General features: G+C 34.9%; 1 protein-coding gene across 5 annotated transcripts in view; it reads left to right on the top strand.

Annotated features, from left to right (window-relative positions):
* The window catches only part of LOC122037285 (AP-1 complex subunit gamma-2-like), a 136619-nt gene extending 113316 nt beyond the window's left edge, over positions 1–23303 (top strand). For 3 of the 5 annotated variants that reach the window (XM_042596737.1, XM_042596739.1, XM_042596740.1), the window contains one exon: positions 22819–23303. In XM_042596737.1, the coding sequence (XP_042452671.1) occupies positions 22819–22914 (96 nt within the window). In that variant the 3' untranslated portion in view covers positions 22915–23303. Of the gene's footprint in view, positions 1–8864; positions 8935–22241; positions 22340–22818 lie in introns of all 5 variants that reach the window. The other 2 variants (XR_006127598.1, XM_042596738.1) reach the window with 2 other exon arrangements.
* The last annotated feature ends 1485 nt before the right edge of the window (positions 23304–24788 follow it).

Here is a 24788-nt window from a genome sequence, read left to right as displayed (position 1 = left end):
AGAAGCACATCCGGTATCTAATACCCATGATGAAGAAATAGAGAGATTAACTTCTATAACATATATACCTGAAGTAGAAGTCTTACTTCTCTTCTTCTTAAGATCTTCCAGGTAGATTATACAGTTCCTCTTCCAGTGCCCGGTCTGACTGCAGTGGAAGCAGGTAGCATCCTTGGCAACCGCTCCTTTGGGTTTAAGTGCCTTGCCTTTGCCTTTGGGTTGAGACTTTCCCTTACCTTTAGGCTTGCCCTTGCCTTTGCCCTTTTGCACCATCAAAATGGAGTTGGGCTTTACCTTCTTAAGGTTGAGCTCAGCAGTTCTCAACATGCTTAGCAGCTCAGGTAGTGACTTGTCAATTTCGTTCATGTTGTAGTTCATGACGAATTAACTGTAGCTCTCTGGTAAAGATTGCAAGATCAAGTGGCGCCCGCCAAGGGGAATCCCAACCTCAGAGGGTTTTATGTACCCAATCATCTTGAGTACATATGGACCTACGGGAGTTCCGTCTTGCATCTTGCACTGAAACAGTGCCTTAGAGATCTCGAATCTCTCGTGCTTAGCTTGCCCTTGATATAGTTGACGAAGATGTTCAACCATATCATAAGCATCCATCAACTCGTGTTGCTTCTGAAGCTCAGAGTTAATGGTTGCGAGCATGAGACAGAACACATCTAATGCGTCATCTTGATGCTTCTTATAAGCATCACGGTCAGCTCGCGTGGCAGTGGCAGGAGGTGCCTCAGAAATAGGTGTCTCCAAGACGTACAGTTTCCTTTCCTGAGTGAGAACAATTCTCAGGTTTCTGTACCAGTCCAGGAAGTTAGCTCTATTGAGCTTGTCCTTATCAAGGACAGAACGCAGGGAGAAGGTGTTCGTGTTTGACGACATGACAATCTACTATAGAAAAATGCAGAAAATAAATATCATATTCCACTAATCATTTAATTAGGCCTTTAATTAAACGATGCTCCTACTGAATTATAAAACTTTTGTAGAATCGAGTCATGGATGTGATCAAACCACACTCATTAGATTCTAACCAACTAGCTATAATTCATGTGGGACAAGATCTACATCATACTACGCCTTGAGTTAGCTTTAGCTAAATAGCCCAAGACTTAGTATGATCGGTAGTTAACTAATTACCAATTACATCTCTATGCAACTCTTGTTTATAGGATCAAGATCCACATGTATATTAAAACTTGAGTTAGCTTTGGCTAAATCGCCCAAGAGTTAATATAAATGTGATTTTGACCTATCTATCAACTATTGGAAAATGCCTATAGTTAAACCCGATCCAATTGAGTTTAACTAGTTTTACTCAATCTAATTGAGTTTGTACTCATCCATGCGTTGATAGGCGGGACCAAGATTGTCCCTCCACACCCTACCAAGATAATATGCGTTGCTCTGCTTTGGCAGATTCAACAACAACATGTGATCGAGGTAGTGATGGGTATCACGGCATGGTAGGCATTTCGAGTTGACGCGATTTAGATCTAATCTAATCGTTGATGTGTATCATATACTTGATTTAGATCTAATCTAATCGTGGTGCACCATTTACGCGATTTAAATCTAATCTAATCGTTAAAGCACTAATTAATTACTCTACTCTAGCATGCATCACATACACACACAAGCAATTAATTCAATTGTGATTAGTCATGGCCCTACTACGATCTTCTCAAGCCAATGAGAAGATCGGATGGTCAACCTAGGGTCAACAGCTTCTCCAAGCTCCTCCCTTTGACCGCTATGTGTTGTTCGCACCCTCCTCGTAACTCCTCCTCGAGTGGACCTTCCACCACTCCAATTTTGTACATTACAAATTTAAAACTCGAGTTACATTCGAGTCTAAACTATTTTACAACAGGAAATAAAATAGAAAGGGACGACGCGCAGGTCGTGTATTAAATATACAACACGCACAATCACACAAAAATGGCACGCAGGCCAATTACAACACATATTTTCAATCAAATTGGGTTCTTTGGGCCATGACCATCACAATATCATACATAATTCTAAATTATGTATTTTATATAAATTTCTGTGATTTTACTGCTATTTTTACAATTTTGTGAGTAACAATTTTCCGGCGATCCCGTTTAGCGATTTTTGGGCGCGATCGCGGGACAATGCTCCTTGCGGGGTTAGGGGGAGCACCCCATCTCGTGAAATGAGTCTCACGAGTGTCCCACGACGATCTTACAGCACCCTAAGCCGCTGTCCCAAAATATTTTGGGCGAGAACTTGCCGTTTCGGAAAATTTTTCTTGGTAGTCGAAGCCTACAAGTGTCCTAGCACTCGTTGCTTTGCTTCTACGAGAAAAATACTCATAAAAACCATAAAAATCATAAAATCTGATATTTTTCATAAAAATACAAACGAAACATGTACACGCTTCGAACGTGGCTCTGATACCACTATTGGGATTTTCGGGCCGCAAAAACCGCTTTTTGTGTTGCGGAAACCCCGAATTCCCATGCCACTGGATCCGTGCGAAGATAAAATTTTACATGTACAAGTTTTCTATCCTAGATCTACATTAGATCTACATGGTTAAGAGATTACCCTTGTAGCGAAGCCCTTCGCGAATCCCGCTCATCCAAAAGTTGTCGGATCTTGAGTGTGTTCAAATGGACACACCTCTATACGTATCCACACGAACAATAGAGATGGAGAAAATACTTAGAGTGTGCTAGCACTCTAATGGCGTTCGGCCAAGGAGGAGGAGAGGGAGAAAAAAAGAAGCAAGGAGGAATAATAATGATCGATAATGTAATAAGAGTAAAAAAATGGCTTAAGTATTTTCATCTAATGAAAATACTTAATGCTCATTAACACCATTAATGAGCCTCGTTAATGAGCCTTAATGAGTATTTAATGAATATTCTTCTTCATTAAATGGTCATTTTTGAAACTCATTCGAAATTTGAATCTAAAATTCAAATTGAATTCCATTTATCATTGAATTCAAAATTCAATGAATATCATCATTAAGCCTCACTTGAGTCTAACTCAAGTCTAGCCTCACTTGAGTCCAACTCAAGTCTAACTCAATCGAGTCTTACTCAATTAATCTAATTTGGATTACTCTTAATCCAATTTGGTTCATCACATGAACCTAATCCTCTTGGTCCATCATATGAACCTAATCTCCATCTAATTGCCCTTTGTGTGTGACCCTATAGGTTCTTGTAACGTTGGCAATGCTCCTAAACCCATTTAGAAGCATAAGTAATGAGCGGTATCTAGCAACACATCATTACTACCCAAGTTATAAGAATGTTGAGATCCAACATCACCTTGTAACTACTAATTGTGACTTTTCACAATATATGACAATATCCTTCTATCCACGACATCTAGATTGATCAATTTGAGGCATAGACGGTGTCATCCTCTGATCAATCTAAATCTTGAACTCCAAGTAGACTCACTATAATCAAATGAGCTCAATATCTCATATTGACTCATTTGGGCATGACCATGCACTTAGTGGTCTCACTCTATCAAGAATAACGATGTTACTCCCGTTATATGGGAGGGATAGATCCCATCTACATCACTCACATCTCTCCGCATAATTTGTTACATACCCAGTAATCGCCTTTATAGTCCACCCAGTTACGGGTGACGTTTGACGAAGCCAAAGTATGTAACTCCTTATATAGGGAATCATGGTGCCTTCAGGTCCAAGGACTAATAGTCATACTAATAGCCACATGAGAAAGTATATGACACTATATAACGATCCATGATACTTTCTCATGGCGGGTCATTCAGTATGCATTCTCTAATGCATACCTATGTGTCAACTTGATATCTCTATATCCATGACTTGTGAGATCAAGTCATCGAGTTGACCTACATGCTAGTCTCGTCGCATTAACATTGTCCCTGAATGTTAATACTTGACTAGGAATGATTAAGAGTAGTGTTCTCTATATCATCTCACTATCGATTCAACCAATCGATTGATATAGATATGAACCTTGTACTCAGGGATGCTATTATACTTAGTTATTTGACACCAATACAAGTAAGTATAATAACCATTAAGAAATGCCTTTATTTATATACAAGAATATGATACAATGAGTCCATACAACAATCATCATATGATTGGTTCTAGGGCTCTAACTAATAGGTAAGTGCATGAATGGTGTGGAAGACTTACAGCCTAGTCACGCTACCACATGCAGGAGTATTTGTTTTTTAGGTGCCCCCTTAATGCTGAGTTATGGAGGAGGATCAGGAACTAGCTTCATATGCAACAGGAGATGTCCACTTTTAGACGGGCTCTAAGGATGTTTGGGAGATGTTACTGTGGGAATAGGTATTAACGAAGGCTCGACACTTGGCTTTGTTTTCATTAATATACTATGTATGGAGAGCTAGAAATAAATGTATCTTGGAAGATGAGTAATTGAATGTTGAGCGGATATTCAGGAGTGTGAGTATGCTTATATACAAGTCTTTAGGGGTGCATTTTGATATGATGTTGTGTCAGACATAAGTATCCTCTATAGACTCTTTTCTGTACTTTTGGCTTATGAAATAATATTTTTCTTATAAAAAATATAGAAAATAATCATAATGCATGAAAATTGTTTGGTTTGGATTCAACAACAAGCACAAACAACAAAATAATTGGGATTATCATTGAATCAAGAATAAAAAAGTCGTAGAAATCGATTTTCAAGTAGAATTGATGTTACTTAGGCTCCATACAGCTCATAGTTGAGTTTAGGTTAAAGCTCCAAGAAACTTATTGGTGCATTTAGTCTCCTTGGTGATAGAGAACGATCATAGGTTTTGATGTGTGCGCAAAGAGTTTAAGTTAAGGTTGTTTGCAAATTGAGATCGGTGAATGATGATGTGAAGCATTTAAGGGACTGCAAGATAAGGAGCAACGAAGAGAAGCTAAAGGAAGTGGACATCAAAGGCAAAAACATAAAAAATGGCATTGATAGGAGATGAGGGCTCAAGTGCATTGAAGGACATGGGGGCCTGAAGGAAGATGGTTTTAAGGCCAAGGTATAACTTCCTGCGAGTTGAGTGTTGAGAGAAAATGAATTAAGGCAAAATAGAGCTGGGTAAACCTTGTTAGAAGCCTTATATTTCTTTGAGTGTTCGTCTCCTTATAAACCTTGCAATCAAGGTTGGTCCACCTTTAGTAGTTGATCTAGAAGAAGAAATAAAGGTGCTTTCCGAGTGTGATCTATTGATAAATCATAGAACGTGATAGTGATTGATAAGTGTGATTGCTTGTGTATGTTAGTTTCACTACTAATATCATGTTGTGACCTAGTTATTGAAAGCAAGAGAAGTATAAAATCACACTAGCCGGTATCAAATCACTATTTATCCCTCCCCCTCTAGCTGACCACACGATCCTAATAAAACATGGTGTAGGAAGGTAGATTTTGGGTTTATGGTTTGGGAAAATGAAGAAGGCACTAAGAAGTCGACTCCAAAACATAATTCATCACTCGACTAGTAATATTTTTAAGCATGGACTGCTAGTTATCAGTTGTCTCATAATTACTAAGCAATCAATTAACTTGAGCAATTAATTGATTTTTAGTTATAGAGGTCCCCTTAGTCTTTTCTCTATTATTCATTCCTAAAGTTTCATGGTATTACTTTCCATTAACTTAATGCTCTTATAATTCACATAATTTTATATGTCTCTTTTATTTTTATATAAGGGGACTAAAGTGTTAATACATTTTTTTCAATATCAAATTAAATAATTTTATAAATCATTGAATACTCTACTTCCTTAAATAATTTCATACTCTATTAGAATATCATTATCCAATTACTTTTTCATTTGCATCCTAGCTTGTTTTACTTCTGAAGTTTTAATTCTATGATAAAAATTTAAATTTTTTATACTCTTTTAACTTAAATAACCTAAGTTAAAGTTGATCATCTAGCCCTTGATTAAAATGTTGATGAAAATGCTTTTTTCATCCCTCTTTTATTTTCTCATATTCACTAGTACCCTGTTGCATTCGTTTTTAACGCATTTTATTTGGGTCAGATGTCATGTCTTTCTCTCTCGCTTTAACTATTCTATAGATATTCTTTTACCCATCTTTTGTATCCATATGTCGATATAAGCGTTCAAAAGTTTTATTTTTGGCTTCAGGCATCGTTCTCTTAGCCTCTATCTTAGCTATTGCATACTTTTTAAATTTTCTCCTTTCTTACAAGTTTATAATAACTTATAAGCTGTTCGGTTTTTTTCACTTTTTTGAATACTTTCTTGTTCTAACACCAAGATTCTTTATTTTGTGGTGTATGCTTTTTTTACCCACCGAGTATGCTCTTGACCAACATTTCTAACTTAAATGTTATCTTATCTTGTGTCATATTTGAGTGTCCATGAATTTCTCCAAATACTTGTGCACTTATTCTCTCCTTAAATATACTTTGTTTCTCGTTTTTAACTTTCACCACTTGATTTTAGGAGTCGTGTATGTTTTTCTTCTATTGATACTATACTTAAGGTGTATATCGAACACTACTAATCTATGTTGGATTATTAAATTTTCTTTTGAGATGACCTCACAAGGTTTATAAATCTTTTTATCTTTCTTCCTGAATATAAAAAGGTCAATTTATGACTTATTGTTCCCACTTTTGAACATATTAAGTGTTCTTCTCTTTTTAAAAAAGTATTAACTATTCTAAGTTCATAGGCTATCACATAATCCAATATAGTTTTTCTTTCATTTCTTGTTTAAAAATCATAACCCTCATTTATCCTATCATATTCCTCATTTCTTATTGTATATGCTTATTTAGATCTCCTCATATTGAAATCATCTTATTTTGCGGAATCTTTTGTACTACCTTATCTACGCCTTCCCAAATTGTATAGTTGATGTCTTCAACTAATCCTATGTAAAGTGCATATATGCTAATTACATTAATAGTTTCTTTCTCCACTACTATCTTGAGAGTTATAATCCTATCCCCTTCATAACTATTACTAGTTCATCTTTTAACGAAATATCTATAATAATATCCATTTCATTTTTTGTTTTACAACTTTGCGTGTACTATATAACTTGAAACCTAAGTTTATATCATCTTTGTCTTCTCTTCTATCCATTTTGTCTCTTGTAAATACAAAATATGATTTCTTCTTTTAATTATTGTCTCTACTATCTCTATTTCTTTATTAGTAAGTATTCCTATGTTTTATGTTCCAAACCTAAGATAATTGGTATTCCTATAGTATGTTCTTATCCAACCTATGGTGTAAGAACTATTGTATATTTAACATTATACTCAAGTTTTCATGGAGATATAACAGTACTTGTTGAGACGTTGTAGTCGAACATTATAATGCATTCCGTCCGTGGATAACCTAGCATTCACTCAATAGTTTAATGGATTCATTCATAGACTATTCGCCTATGTTTGACGTTGATTGGAAACCTAATGCAACCCCCAATTTTTTTTATTCGGACTTAGGACTGAAATGGATGCCGGTTGGCGCTCAACTATATCATCTTCCCATCATTCTAGTTCATCCTCGTTTCCGTTCACTTTGTCACTCTCCATTGATTCCATTCATTGCCATCACAAAATTAAAAATCACCACTACCCTCTCTACCATGCATCCATTTTCTCAACCTACCTTCTATCTTTCCTTGTTGCTTAATTAAAAACAGTTCGAGATAAAATGCTACAAAGGCTTAGGATTCAATGCAGTATACATTGTAAGGGAAGCTGCAAGAAATTTAGGACTATGCACAATTCAGGGCAATATAAATTACAAAGGATATTTCAAGAAATTTTAGTATTTGATAAGTGCAGATTCAAGATTTTGGGTTTAGAAGATTGCAAAAACATTTTCAAGAAAATTGGGATTTCACGCAAGAGAAGATTCAAAATTCGACCAAAAACAAATTGCAAAAACATTATACAAGAGAGGATGTCTACTAAATACAAATTTATTTTCACAAACTAATTGAGATTCAAATTCATCACAATTTTGAATAGCCTAATTTGAATAAGCCAATATATTCACAATCTCTTCTTTTTTTTTTCTTTTTTATTTGTTTGTTAATTTTATATTTTAATATTCAATTAATGAAAGATTAATCACCCCTTGATCCAAAACTCTTCATATGCACAAAATATTCACCAAGGTATAGTTAAAAACTCTGTTATTTTGTCGTAGTTTATGGTGACTTTTTATTCTGTAAGTACCATTACCTACAAATAGTCATATGCACTGAGGTAAAATTAATGTCATTACTGTGAGTGATACAAATGCCGTTTTTGCGGATCTTGAGATAAATGCTTCATCAATATGGAGGACAAAATTTTAGATTGGATTATTTTGAGAATGTGTTGATTAGTTATTTGGTGAATTGATGAAAGTAAAGAGAATTATCTTATACTAACATACAACTTGATCCATAGTTTGCATAGCCTGATGTTTATGGTAAAATTAAGCTTAATTCCTTGATATATTAAAGACATGAAACAAACCTAAATATGTGTCAGGCACATAACGAAACAAGTTAGAACAATGGCCTTTATTTGTTACAATGGATATATTTGGAAAGATCGTATCACTGATTTCATGGGATTGGATGAATTGTAATCCCTAATATGCAAGGATATCACTGATTTCAAGAATTTAATTTGTAACGAGATTATATGTTGATTAGTGTATGTTTCCTTATTTTTGGTTGACATATTTGTGTATAAACAGTGCTATTCTGTGAATGATTATATGAAAAGTTTTATCTCTATTTTTTCCATATGGTGTCAGTAATCAGATTAATCTTGGGATTGTCGATTACTTCTTCACTTTTCTTCAGGGATCCATTTTTCTCTGAGGTTCCAATTAATCAATCATGTTGGAAACAATCAAAAATAGCTCCAACACTGGTATGCACTCAACGGATCAACCAACCCTCTTTTCAGCGGGTGATTTACATAATATTCAAATTGCATATCTACTTAATGGAAAGAATTATTTTAAGCGGTCACAATTTGTTCGCATAACCTTGAAGGGAAGAGGCAGGTTAAATCATATACTCAAGACAAGACCAAATTCAGAAGATCCCAAGTTTGCTGCATGGGATGAAATAGATTCATTAGTGATGTCATGGTTATGGAATTCGATGATTCCAGAAATCAGTGACTCATGCATGTTCCTTGGGACAACCAAAGAAATTTGGGATACTATCAAGCAAACATGGAGTGTTGAGATTTAAGTACTTCCTAGCATTATCTGAACGAATTCTTTTGATTCCAACATTAAATTAAGTTTTGACAATGTGATAGAAATTCTGAAAGATAGTGCTTACACCAGGTTTATTTTTCATTGGGTATATCCAAGTTACTTGAGTACAATCATCCATGAAAGATACAAACTATCTTGCCCCAGAAATGTTTAGGTATTGTGGAGGGTCCCCAAATGTCACTGTAAACAAGTGAAAAATGAACAAATGCCTTTGTATTATTGATTGGAAAGGAAGAGTGCTTGTGTTTAGTAAGCTCACAATCAATATAATGAAAATTCTTAAACAAAAACTTGTTAACCAAGGACGGGAATATAAACTTAAGAACATGAATTGATGGATGACCGAAACGATGATGATAAAGCAAAACTTTATCTTTATTCGAAATGGTGGAGAACAAGGATAAAGGAAAGGAACTCACAACTCTAGTACTTCTATTGTTTTCTTCCAGATAGTAAAAACCTCTTTCATTAGCATGTCCAATCTTCCTCTTTGTGCCCAGTTCCTGAAATATACAATGAAATGGGTAGAAGATTAAAATAAAATTAGAATCTTTAGTGAGCCTCTTGATAGAGACTACATTGGTAAGGAGTTTGGGAACAAGAACATTTTTTAGAGTGAGATTATCATTTATATAAACATCACCCTGGCATACAACAGTGATAGTGATCCATTACTGTGATCTTCTTTTAGCTAGAGCATGGGGTATAGGTAATGAATTTTTTAGAAGAATAGGTCATATCGTTAGTGGTGCCAGAATCAATCACCCATGTACTTACATTTGAAGCATTAGGATAACAAGAGGTAAAAGAAATACATAACGAACTTGTACCTAGTGTAGATGGTGCTTCAAGTCTCCCCAAGAAATTCTTAAACTTCTCAATATCTTCTTTGCTTAACCTAGAATTTTTCTTCATGACTATTAGGTGCTTGTCCTTGTTCTTTTTCGGCTTTACCGGAGAAATTTCTATATGGAGATGGTCTCATTTAAAGACAATAAGTCCTCCTTTCCCAAGATATGTATGCTTACTGTATCAAATTCAACCTTAAGGCCAACAAGAAAATCATAACGCATTCATTTTCAACAAATCGCTTAAGGATGACTTCATCAGTCCCACACTTCATTTTGATACACTGATAGTGATCTAATTCTTGCTATAAGCCTTTCAAGAGGTTTGAGTACTCAGTGATTGTATGAGTTTCTTGTTTCATGGTTGAGATTTTGGTCTTAATCTCATAAATTTGGGCTGCATCATGAACTATGGAATATGTTTGCTTGATGGTATCACAAATTTCTTTGGCCGTACCCAGGAACATGCATGTGTATTTCTGGAATCATCTAATTCTACAACCATGACATCACTAATGAATATGAGGTATAGCACACTCACTCCTTTCTTTCAAAAACAAGGAATCATTCATGAATCATTGTGTGTTCACACCCCTCAACAAAATGGTGTAGCTGTACGAAAGAATGAACATCTTGCTATCACAAGAGCGTCCTTATTTCATAAAAATGTTCATAAACTTTTTTAGAGAGAAGTTGTTCGTACGTTAGCCTATCTATTAAATCAACTCCCAACAACGAGCATTGAGCCTAAAAGTCCTTTGGAAAATCTCACTAAATTCTTCCCTAACTTAACAGTTTTAAACAATCTGATCCCTGAATCTTTGGTAGTGTTGCCTGTCCATATTCATCCGCATAATAGGGGAAAACTTGACCCAAGAGCTCTGAAATGTGTATTCATTGACTATTCCTCCACTTAAATAGGGTACAAATGCTTCCATTCCCCACCAAATTTTTTTTTTATCATGTTACCTTCGATGAAGCAACATCCTATTTTCCTAATTTCTATCTTCAGGGGGACAATTTGAGTAAAGATAGAGCAAAAGATCAGTTTTTTCTTGAGTTTTTGAGTCAATCTAGTTCTGCCACTATAGAATCATTATCTACTGTCACTGATTTCAATCCTACCCATCTATCCAATTCGAAATGATCAAGGAACAAGGACTTCAAGACACCACTATATCTCCACTGAAATTTTATTCTAGAAGGCAGAAGCTCAACACTTTCACGAAGGATGTTCAATCATCACATGTTCAAGCTACAGTTCGACCACCTAACCATCATATTCAAACTCTTCAGATTATTATGGATGCAATTGAAGAAGCATCTTCAACCCCTAAGGAATCAAACCATGACACCACAGAGCCAAATGATTGGGAGATACATAGAGCACTAAGAAAGGGAGTTAGCGCCTGCACCAAACATCCTTTGCATTCATTCTTTTCTTACTGGAACTTAACCCAGAATCATCGAGCTTTCCTTACCAATTTACATTCTATTCCCATTCCAAAAAACTTAGAAGTGGGAAAGTGCCATGAAAGTGGAAATGGAAGCCTTGGAGAAAAATAAAACTCGAGAATTGGTTAAGATGCTGAAAGAAAAGAAATTAGTTGGATGCAGATGAGTGTTCACAATTAAATACAAATCAGATGGTTCATTGGAAAGATATAAAGTGCGTTTGGTTGTAAAAAGATATACCCAAACCCAAGGTTTAAAATTTCGACCCGTACTGAGGTTTCCGTCTCAGACCGAAACGATACGGTTTCGGTATCGTATCGTGTCATACCGATACAGTTTCGGTATTTTTTATTTATCTATAGTAATTATAAGATAAATATGTTTATTGTGTATATAAAAATAAGTTGTATATTGATTTATTATAAATTCTCAATTATTGAATAATTTAATATTGTTAGAAAAAATAATTAAAAATAATTTTATTTAAATAGAATTGATATATCAATAATTCAAATTAAAATGGAAGTATCTATAATAATAATAATAATAATAATAATAATAAGTATATAAATTAATACAAGATATTACTTTATATTAATAATAATTATATAAATTAACTATTTATTCATTTAATTAATTATTAATTAAATAATACATATTTTAAATAGTAAAAAATGTCAAGTAAAAAAATTTAAAAAAATAAAAAAAATATATCAGAATATAAATATAGTTTATTAGAATTTTTTTAAAAAAATTTTAGAATTTTTTTAATTTTTTTTAAAAATTTAAATGAAATTTAAAATAATAAAAAATATATTAGAATATAAATAAGAATTATTATATATTTTTAAAATTTTTTAAATGGAATTTAAAATATTATTTTTCATAATGTTAATTCATAAAATTTATTTAATTTATTTGAATTTTAAATATATTTTTTATATATTTTATTAGTATAATTTAATTAGGGTTTATAAAAACTTCTTCGAAATATCACACATCCTCCTTGGGAATTGTTTAAATAAATTAAATAAAAAAAATAATTATTAAAAAAAATCGCGTACCTGCGTACGCAAGATCGCGCTCGCGATCATCGCGGGGGGCGTCCGGCGGCACTGGAAGCGTCGCCGGATGCCTCCGACGGCGTCGGAAGGGTTGCCGGAAGCGTCCGGCAACCTTGCCGGACGCTTTCAGCGCCGCAGAAGGCATCGCGCACCGAAAGCCTCGCGCATGACGCCTTCGGTGCCGAAGGCGTCCCGCGTCTCCTGCGGCGCCGACGGAGACCGGCGTCTCCTCCGGCGCAGCTGAGACGGGGACGCCGCCGGAGGCATCCTGATTCTCCTCCGACGCCGACGGAGACGTCCCATGTCTCCTCCGGCACCGCCGAGACGGGGGCGCCTCCCGTGCCGATTTTAGCCGCTCGGCGGAACTGTAAAAATCGTCTGTGCAGGGTGGCACGGAACGACATTTCAAACCCTGCCCAAACCTATGACAGATTACATGGAAACATTTGCTCTAAATGAATACAATCCGAGTATTTTTGTCATTGACGGCTAACTTGGGATTGAACTTGCAGCAGTTTGATGTGAAAAATGCATTTTTACATGGTGATCTCTATGAGAAAATTTATATGGAAATTCCCCTAGGATTTAAATAAGAAGTTGGGATGGTTTGCAAATTAAACAAGGCGTTGTATGGACTCAAGCAGTCCCCTAAGGGCTTGGTTTGAAAGATTTACAAAAGCAATGATCGTGTCGGGTTATAAGCAATGCAAGAGGATTATACACTATTTGTGCGACATTCAAATTCAGGGGAGTAACTACATTGTTGGTTTATGTGTACGATATTATAGTAACTGGAATGATGCCAAAGAAATGTAAAGATTAAGGTCGTGCTTAGAAAAAGAGTTTTGATATTAAGGAGTTTGACATATTGAAATATTTCTTGGGAATTGAAGTGACTCATTCAAAACAAGGATTTTATATCACAACAGAAATATGCTTTTGATTTGTTATATGAACTAGAATGCAAAGGTTTAAACTCTCGATCTGTGCCGAGGTTTCAGCCCTAGACCGGAATGATATGGTTTCAGTACCGTATCATATCATATCGGCATGGTTTCGATAATCTTTAAATATAAATATGTACACTAAAAATATAAAAAAAATTAATCTAAATAGTTAAAAAAAATTAAAATATATATTGAATTAATAGGATAGTTTTATTAGGGTTTAATTAAGACTATTTAAATTATTTCCAACTATAACTAGGAGTTGATTGAAATTTTTAACTTAAGGTTTTTTAATTAGGAGTTGATTGAAATTTTAACTTAGGGTTTTTTAATTAAAGGCTAAGTTGACTGTTCTTCCACCGTGTTTTGTGCCGCCAGCGAACCTGTGGCCATCGTGAGGCCTCCGCAAGACGTGCACGATGCCTCACAGCCATGGTACCTTTGGTTGTCGATGCTGATTTTGGTCGAAGGGCAGAATGGATGCCGATTTTGGTCGAAGGGCAGAATGGTATATTTTGCCCGTACTAGGCGATATGACACAGTATTTTCAACCTTGGTTGATACACCAATTGAAGCTAACCATGGATTATGTGATGCCCTTGAAGGTATAGTCGATAAGAATTCCTATCAAAGACTTGTAGGAAGATTGATATATTTGTTACACACAAGACCTAACATTGTTTTTGCGCTGTAAGCATGGCCAACCAGTTTTTGTACAATCTAAGATGCACCTTAAAGTTGTTCATAGAATTCTGCAATATTTTAAAGGAACATCTAGAAGAGGTATTTTGTTTAAGAAAGCAAGAAACATAACACTAGAAGCCTATACAGATATTGATCATGCAGGTTCTCTAGTTGACATAAGATCAACCTCGGGTTATTGTACATTTCTTGGGGCAATCTTGTAATATGAAGGAGTAAAAAACAAAGTGTAGTGGCAAGATCAAGTGCAAAATCTGAATTCAAATCGATGGCACTTGGAATATGTAAATTGGTGGGGTTAAAAATAGTTTTGGATGACTTAAGAGTAAAGTGGGATGGTCCTATAAGATTATATTGCGATAACAAGTCAGAAATTAGCATTGCACATAACCCCGTGCAACATGATTGAATGAAACACATTGAAGTGGATAGACACTTCATAAAGGAGAAGTTGGATAACCGGCTAATTTGCACACCATTTATTTATCTGACCAAAGATTAGTTGAAAAATATTCTTACAAAAGGCAATCAGGTATATCTTTCCAATGTATGATTAGCAAGCTTGAGGGGGAGTGTTGAGATTTGGAGATATATTTGAAAAGATCCGCAGGCATTAATTTGTAATCAGATTATATGCTTGATTAGGGTAGCTTTCCTTATTTTTGGTGGATATATTTGTATATAAATAGTATATATTCTATGAATGATTATATGAAAATTATTATCTCTATTTTTTCCACAATGGCAAAGCATGTTAGACCAATAGCCTACATAGAAATTAGCATAATTTGTTAACTAGTATGATCTAATTGTTAGACCGACAACTAGTTAGATCTAATTGGTTAGCCTACATGAAAATTATGTCAACTAGTATGGTGTAATCAACTACCAATTAGCATAATTTGCCACAATGAAACTTGTTGGGGTCCTAAGAAATTTCAAGCAAAGTTCCCAAGTCTATTTAGAATGATTAGGAGAGCTATGTATAACCCATTATTCTGAGATCAGACTTGGGCTAATAAAAAGATATGGTTTACATAGGTACATACCAAACAGATAAATTTGAAACAATTATCCTTAATTCTAACAAAATATGAAGGTATCATAAATTGCACATGAATTTTAACATTAAGACTGAAATTGGGCCATATCACTAATTTAATGGGATTGGATGAATTGTAATCCCTAATCTGCAGGGATTAATTTGTAATCAGATTATATGCTTGATTAGGGTAGTTTTCCTTATTTTTTGGTGGATATTTTTGTATATAAATAGTGTATATTCTATGAATGATTATATGAAAATTATTATCTCTATTTTTCCCACAATAGCAAAACATGTTAGGCCAATAGCCTACATAGAAATTAGTATAATTTGTTAACTAGTATGATCTAATTTGTTAGACCAACAACTAGTTAGATCTAATTGGTTAGCCTACATGAAAATTATGCCAACTAGTATGGTGTAATCAACTACCAATTAGCATAACTTATCACAATGAAACTTGTTGGGGTCCTAAGAAATTTCAAGCAAAGTGCCCAAGTCTATTTAGAATGATTAGGAAAGCTATGTATAACCCATTATTCTGAGATCAGACTTGGGCTAATAAAAAGATATGGTTTACATAGGTACACACCAAACAGATAAATTTGAAACAATTATCCTTAATTCTAACAAAATATGAAAGTATGATAAATTGCACATGAATTTTAACATTAAGACTGAAATTGGGCCAGTCCTAGAAAAGTTCACAAGGGATTCGACTGGAAATGTAAGAAAGCATTAAATTGTTTTTGCCTAATTCAATAGAAGAGGCTTATTAAAGGTTCTAAATATTGAATAATATTTGAAGCTCACTCTATTAAAACATATAAATCCACATATGGGAAACACACCACCCTACAGTGGGAAGATCTTGTCACTCATCCTGAAGTTTATTCCCCCCTGTGCTAAACAACAGTAGATAGGAATTGCCTAACCCACCCTCAAAAGGTTCTAAATATTGAATAATATTTGAAGCTCACTCTATTAAAACATATAAATCCACATATGGGAAACACACCACCCTACAGTGGGAAAGATCTTGTCACTCATCCTGAAGTTTATTCCCCCCTGTGCTAAACAACAGTAGATAGGAATTGCCTAACCCACCCTCAACTGAAGTACTATAGCATCCTTTGTTACAACAATGATCACACGATATGATGAAAATGTGCACAACAATTTCTAGAAAAAAACATTTGACAATGATGAAGATTGTATATCTGGAAAATGACAATGTCATGAATCATCATGCTAAGATGAAAACGGGGGAATTAAGAGATATAAATTTGCGATAAAAGTATATAACTCAAAATGGAATTTCATCCTCATTCATACGAGGTTTGTTGGATCTCTTTACCTGGTAGAGGCAAAGAACTTAGTTTTAATCCAAAATGAGTAAAATAACCACATCCAATATGTCGTTTCTACCATAATTATTGTCTACTAGATTCTTCGTTGACCTTAGTCATATGACCTCTTCCTCACAAATGATAGAAGGGAAAATACATATGCTTCTAAACACACAAAAAAGAAAGAAGCATCAAGTTTAGTCCTGTCAAACCATAGTTATTAACATAAACAAACCCCTCATCTTTCTCACAAACACTTTAAGAAGTAAATGAAAGTTTCTGTGGTGATGTCAATCCTAGTACATAGGAATTTGTAATCCAACTCATTATCTTACTTAGTGATCCTTCTCTTGGGAATGAAGATCATTTGTATGTGCCTAAGGCTACGAAAAAAAGCTTTTCAAAGACTTGCTCTTTTAAGAAACATCCAATATATCACTAACCCTACAACAGGACAGACTTCTACCATATTTTATCATCGTTCTTCTAAGATCAACCAAACCCTCAAGTGCTCCAAATCTCGAAGAGCCCCCGGATGCCTTGTTCTCTTTAATAAACATTCCACTTATTACTAATAGTTACTTTGTAGACTTGGAACACTTTGTACTTGCTTTAGAGTTCAAAAGAGTAAACTAAACTAATTTAAATAGATTGTCAAATTAAGAATAGCCAGTTAAGTCAAAGCATATCAATTTCAGCCTACATATGTCACTTTGAGGTCTCCTTATCAGCGGAGGGAGCAAGGCAATGAAGAGGAACAAGCCCTTCCCTTCAAGAAAGTACTGCTACAAACCAATCTATCTATACAATATTCTTATCTTAATCTTTCCAAATTTGTATCACTAGGTAAAACATGATTTTACAATTAGCTCGTATTCAATCCTTTTTCCAATTGACAAATTTGCTTATAATAGTTTTATTAGAATATCTTCTTGTATTTATCTATTCATAGTTATGTATGAATCAAAAGAGCATTAGTTTGTTGATTTAGTTTCCTTTGTCTATTGTTTTTCACTAAAGGGGAGCCTTGGCGTAATGATAAAGTTGTTGTTTGTGACCTAAAGGTCATGGGTTCGAATCCTAGAAACAACCTCTTGCAAAAAGCATGGTAAGGCTGCGTACAATGGATCCTTCCCCCAGACTCCGTATGGCGGGAGCTTCGTGCACCAGGCTGTCCTTTTTTTATCTATTTCTTTTCACCAAGCAAATAATTCTAATAAAAAACCTAAAAACTCTAACATACTTTCTAAAATTAAATAGACTTTTATAAAATAATATTTTCTTACACTCCCCCTCAAGTTAGTGAATGGATACTTTGAAATACTAAGCTACTTAACCCTCTAGTAACCATATATGTAAGTGTTCATATGTAGATACATATGGCTATAAATCAACCTATTCTTTGGTTTCTCCGTAATGAAATGTCTATCAATTTTAATGTGCTTCATATGATCATGTTGTACTAGATTGTGAACTATGCTAATTGCAAACTTATTTTCACAATAAAATCTTATTGGATCATCCCACTTGATCTTCAAGTCTTTTAAGATGATTTTTAACAAAAGAAGTTCACACACTTTGAGCCATTGCTTGGAATTCCACCTCTGTATTAGAGCGAGCCACCACATCTCATCTCTTGCTCCTCCTGAAGGATCGAATAGAGACGATAGAGGGCTGAAGGATCGAATAGAGACGATAGAAGGGGATGAATATCATTCATTTAAAAACCTTTTTTTTTGTGTCGATTTGTAAAACAAATATCAAAGTAGCAGTGGAAGTTAAACTAGAAAAGATAGACAAGTTTGGTTACTTGGTTCGGAGCATGTGGCGACTCCTACTCCAAGACCCGTAATCCTTAATCGCACCATTGGGCAATTCACTAATAGTCTTCTTCTCGAAAACTTCGGAGAAGAAGTAACTCGTACAAATGATGTATAAGATAGTAACAAGCTACTATCTTAACAAAGTAATACAAGCTTTAAAGTATACCTACAAAGATGAAAAGTTTAAGCGCAGATCGTCGAAGAAGAGTCGTAGCAGCTTGTACATGAAGCGTAGTAGTAGCAACAGCATGAACAGAGAGAATGTTTTTTAGAGAAAGTTGATAGTGGCTCGGATCTCGAGACATTCTTTTATAAGCTATGTTCGGTTGACTGAACCTTTCAGTCAATCGATCTCCCTATTGGTCGAATGAACATGCGTCCTTTGCCGAGATCCGATCTTCGCTCCATTAATTGCATTTAATGTTCGGTCAACTAATCACTTTGATGGTCTACCGATCAGTGTGACTTCTTTCTTCACTGCGATCCGAATATGCCACTGTGTATACCAAAATAGGTTCGGTCGACCGATTCCTGGGTTCAGTTGACCAATTCGCATGACTTCTATCTTTTCTCTACGCGATCTGAACTCTACCACATCAGCTTGGTTCGATCGACTGAACCTCCTGTTCAGTCGATTGATCCTTCGAAATGTGTAAAACATGGTTAGATGCATAGTATATAACCGATATCCCTTCAATACAAAGTTAGTACAGAGATATGATGCATGAGTAATAATGGATAGTAAAATTTATCTTGATCTCAACTTAGAAACCTCCTGGGTTTTTCAGTTGAATCAGCTACCTAGGTTTGTCCCTTCTTGGACACGACCTCCCCGTCACTCAACTCCATTTGCTTACCTCAATCTGCTCGCCAAACATCGAGACCTCCAGACCTGTTTGGACTTCGTCTTAGCATCGGATCAGCTCACCAGGACTTCCCCTTGATATCTAGTCCTCCAGGTCTATCGAGTTCAACTGCTAGGTGTCAGGTCCTCGACCTTTCTGGACTTCTCTTGCCTGACTTCCACGAGCTAAGACTTCTCTGCCTAACCGCGACTTCCCTACCTAGCTCCAAAAATACACATTAAAAAATCACATTTCATTGGAAATCTTAAGATAAGATTTAGACTCTGTTTCCTTCATGGTACGGATCAAGGAGGGAAAGGAATCCCTACGGCATAATAATCTTTCGAATAAGGGAAGAGAAAAGAAAAGAGAAAGAAGAGAAGACAAACGAATCCCGTGGAAAGCATACGGAAGGAAGAGGGAAAGGAAGAAAAAAAATGGGAAGGAAAAAAAAAGTGAAGGGAAAGGCCTTTGCGCATGCCAGTTCCCTGGGTGTCTTCATCTTCGTCACCGTCGCGGGTGGAAGGGAGGAAGGAGGGCCGCATCGCAAGCCACGGGCAGCCACCTCTTGAGCCACAAATTTGGACGTTGTGCTCTAGCCGGTGCAGCTGTAGGTTCTGTTCGACCTGAAACCCTTGTTGCATACTTTGCAGACAAACCTGTTCATCGCCAGCAGCGTCTTCGGTGACAGCATGATTACCTCAGCATCTGGTTTTGATGATTTGACTGCCATCATCATCAACATCCTCAAAGAGCATTGAATATACTCAAAATAAAATAAAGAAGACAGATGAGTTACTAAGATTTCTAGCATGATTTCACTTCTTACGAGTAGCTAGTGCAGAAGCGGCGGCGGAAGTAAAATAAAATAAAGAAGACAGATGAGTTACTAAGATTTCTAGCATGATTTCACTTCTTACGAGTAGCTAGTGCAGAAGCGGCGGCGGAAGTATATGAAGGCTTGAATTCATGATCTAAAGAATTGAAGAAAAGTTGTATCCGAGACATTTAATCTAATAGAGGATGAAAAAATACTTGAGTGCATCAGCGAATAAGTATATGAAGGCTTGTTAAGGTTACATTTAAGAGATTTTAGCTTCTCAACCTTGTTGAATCCACCTGACTCCTTTTCTGTTGCTTCATTTTGTTTTGTATTTGCCATAAGTATCGAAGTATTTACCCTTATTTGTTTTCTTTTATGTCTATACTCTTGGCTGAGAGGTTTTCTAGGAAGCTTCCCACACCATTTACAAGTATGACATTGCACCATCGATTAACATGATTAGGAGCTTTTGATTGTAAACTGATGAGAGACATGGAAAAACCACAATGAAGGCTGAGTCATAGGGAAAAATCTAGCTGGTAAAAGAAAACAAGGAAAAATTAATCCAACTATGCAGTATCATACTATGAAGGTTGGTATAAGAAATATTCCGCTTTATCCTTAAAAATAGAAGAAAAAAAGGAGAATGTGGAAAAAGGGAGGAGGGATTGGATGCTTGCTCATAAAGATGGAAAGTAAGGACTGTCGGTACTGATTAACAAGGGAAGAGAAAGAAGCTATGGTTAATAGTCCAATGGTTGTGACAGGATAGACGACTAGCATTTGGAGTGATGACTAAGATTTGAAGAGACAATTAGGGTTTGCTTTAATACCTTGTCGAAATTTTAAAATTATATTATTATAAAAAAACTAGTCAAATACTTGGGATCCTAATCCTTTTATAAATTCACGACTTTTTTTATTACAAATTTTTCTAATAAAAAATCCTAAAACCTCCATTAGATTTTTTTAAACGACTTGTACAAAATCTTGTTTCCAACAAATATTACAAATTACATGCTAATGCACATAAAAGACAGTGTAAAATATAGAAGATTGAATCCCTTGGTTCGTATGGCTAAGTAATTCCTTAAAAAATTTGCAGTGATCTTCATGTCACTCCAACTTATACTCTAACTCATGTTGTGAGAAATTTTAGTACAGATTATTTGTTTAACACGCCAAAAAAAGCTTTGCAATAGTCTTCGTGTCACTTCAACTCATGTTGTAACAAAGATTGGTTTTTCTTATTTGTTTAACATGTCAACTCCTTTAATCTTTATCCATGGTTTAAAATTTCAACGAGTTTCGATTTATGACCGAAACGATATGGTTTCAATACCGTATCGTGCCGTGTTGATATGATTTCTATATTTTTTAAATATAAAATATATTAATTAAAATTAAATTTTTTAACGTAAATACAAAAAATATAAAATATAAAAATTAAATAATAAAATAATAAAATAATTTTAAAAAGCAAAAATGAGGGATTGCGGTGCCTCTGCGACCCTACGCAGATCACCGTGATCCTATGGTGACCCATTTTGCAGGTGTCGGGTAGTGGATGGAATGACAAATTCTACTCATTTCACCCCGCACAGTATGAACTTTTAAACCATGCCTCAACCCATTTTTTATAACTATTTTGGTCATACCCATAGAACAATTTTTTTTTTTCCTTTATGAGGTACACCACATTGGAAGTGACATTTACTTATAGGGTGGGAACGGCAAGATTAAACCTCGCTTCATAGGAAATTCCTTAAGATCTAATTCACTTGCCATTATACCAAACAAATCTTGGAAATCCTAGTTCAATTTTTAATATAAAGAATTTGTTACCTTACTGGCAGTGCATTCGAGCTTCTATATTTTCTTGTTGACTTTCACATAAGTCACACTTGGTTTGTTTGATTCCATAGCTCATTTTGAATGCTGACATTCACATTTTGGAAACTATCATTTCAGCATATCAAAATCAAGGTTGACTTGCATACAGTTTTTTTGCCATGTGGTAACTTTTAGTGCTTCCTTTGTTGGAATAGATGAAAGAAGATGACAATGAAGCAAATGCTTTGTTCCTTGAAGACAATCCTTCAACTTAACAGAAATTGAGTTCTTGATGGATACTGAAGCAATAAAAGTAAATCCTTCTAAGCTGGCCTATTAAGATAAACTGGATCATGGTCTAATTTTAAATTTGTCTTGTTTTCTTAAAATTTTACTATTAGCTACTGTATGAAAACCCAAGGGAACGTCAACTGAGCAACATGTCAAAGTGCCACATCAAATCTGTGAAATTATTGACTTAAGGCACACGGATCTGGCTACCACTGTCAAATTGCTGAATGCATATTGCTTCTTATTCGAAATAACTACTGACAATTATCTTTACTTAACCCATGTAGCAGTTCATATTTTTTTTTTCCCAACTCTTGGTAGCATCTTAGTCGGACTTCACAATCATTGATGAGACTTGACTTTGTTAGGAAAGTTTGTATTATTCGTATGATAATTCCACATCCTTATAGCCCTGAATTTTACTATATACATTCTTTTTTTTTCTTATGAAGGTATCATGATTTTATGGACTATGACTAAATTCTTGTTATGTCATTTCAGAAATCCTTGGCCATGCGCATAAGGATTGTTTACAAAGTTAACAATCAAGAGAAATTGGAACAGGGACAAATCAACAATTTCCCTCCTGGTTTATGAGTCTTCAAACTTTTTTTTTCCCTTCTATCCAAGGAATATAGCGCCTTCTGTTTTCTCTTCATATTCTTAAAGAATGCTGGGAAATTTTGATCCTTTTTCCAATGCAATGTATAGTTCATAAAGAATTATGAAAGAATGTCAAGTTTCCACTATCGGGAGTTCTTTTACTCCCATTTGGATTAGCATTAGTTCAGAGGTCAATTCATTTCTCCCGGAGGGTTGAGATTGTAATGAAACTGGAGCTAGTGGATGTAAAATGTTATCCGATGGCTATATCTATCAATGGTGTCGTGTTGTTTACTGATTTTCTTGGATAATTGGAGACGTAAAGACTTGAAATTGCAATTTTAAGCAATTGTTCAATAAAATCTATTTAAAGTGTTAGTGTATGTGTCATGTGCAACTGTGCATGGCAGCATTTACAGAACATGTAATGGAAACTGTTTTCTTTATTTTATGTATAGCTTGTTCTAGTTAAGTCAATTTCCAAGCTGGCATTAACTTTCACTGAACGAGGCAGATGTTGTAAAGGGAACATTGTCTGCAGGTGATTTTCACTAAATATGTGTCTTGGTTTACTTTTGATTTTAGTCTTTTTTTTTTCCCGTTTCCCCCAAACTCTTGATTTTTATTAATGTATAAAAGGTAAAAATCAAATGGCACTCATTATTGTTATCATCGAAAAGTTGCCTTTTTAAAATACCAAAATAGCATTCAATTTCTTTTTTTTAAATATCAAAATGAAGGGGAGCCTTGCGCAATGATAAAATTGTTGTCATGTGATCAAAAGGTCACGGGTTCAAATCCTGAAAATAATCTCTTGCAAAAAGTAGGATTAGGTTGTGTACAATAGATCATTCTCGGGGATCCTGTATGACGGGAGCTTCATGCATCGGATTATCCTTTTTTATGATACATGAAATATTCCTCTACTCTAGCTGGCCTAACTGTAGGAAGCTAAACCGTCAACTTAATGCCTAAACTAGATATGTCATTTGACCTACAAAGGTTAATGGTTTAGCTTAGGTCATGTCCATTGTATTCTTTCAAAATTGTTTCAGTTTAGCTCACTTTTTTCATTGATCATCTACACTAAGTTGTGGTCTCTCTTTGTCGACTTCTTGCTTTCTCGTCAGCTTTTGTTGGTTTCTTGTGAAAACTTCTGAAGTTTGGTTATCTATCTACTTGTCTAAGGCTTGGGGTTTTAAATTGTCCTTAGGTGTATTAAGGTTTGTTAACTCTAAAATTGGTATATTGATAATCAAAGCTCTCATTTAGGGTTCAAGTGTTTACAGTTTTGAGTTTGTACATCTTGATTTTCTACTTAAGGTGAGTTTTGAACATTTCATTGTACCATTGGGCTCTTGAGAGTTCTAAGATGCAATTGTATTTGACACCAGATTAGCTTAGTCTCATTCAATATTTTGAAATATATCTCTAATATTCAACCTTGTATTAGTTTCGGTTAAAAATGTTCCATGTAGTAGTTGTGTCCAAAATTAATATAGCAATAATATCTGAACTTCTAAATGATGACTAACAACTATAACATTAGTTTTGCAACTCTGACCAGCTTCAAGTGTTTTAGACTGAGGTTAAACATGACGGCGCAAGTTTTGACAGTTTGACTATAAGAGCATTGTCTGAAAAAAACATATGTAATTGAAAAGTATTTTTTTTTTTAGCATTAATAAATGCAAGTGAGCAAAAGGTAGAGTTCATAGATAGAACTCCCCTTTATAGGTTCTTGATATCGAGACAATTTATTTTCTTGGGATGATGCAATGATTAAAATATAAGGTATTATTATATTAGATTATGGGGTCGAAACTCGACGTGTCCGAGTATACTTTGGTTATTGTACTAATGATTAG

Source organism: Zingiber officinale, unplaced genomic scaffold (assembly GCF_018446385.1).
Source record: "Zingiber officinale cultivar Zhangliang unplaced genomic scaffold, Zo_v1.1 ctg250, whole genome shotgun sequence".
Lineage (NCBI taxonomy): Eukaryota > Viridiplantae > Streptophyta > Magnoliopsida > Zingiberales > Zingiberaceae > Zingiber > Zingiber officinale.
Note: the sequence above shows the minus strand (reverse complement) of the source record. Positions and strands in the feature narration are given on the sequence as shown.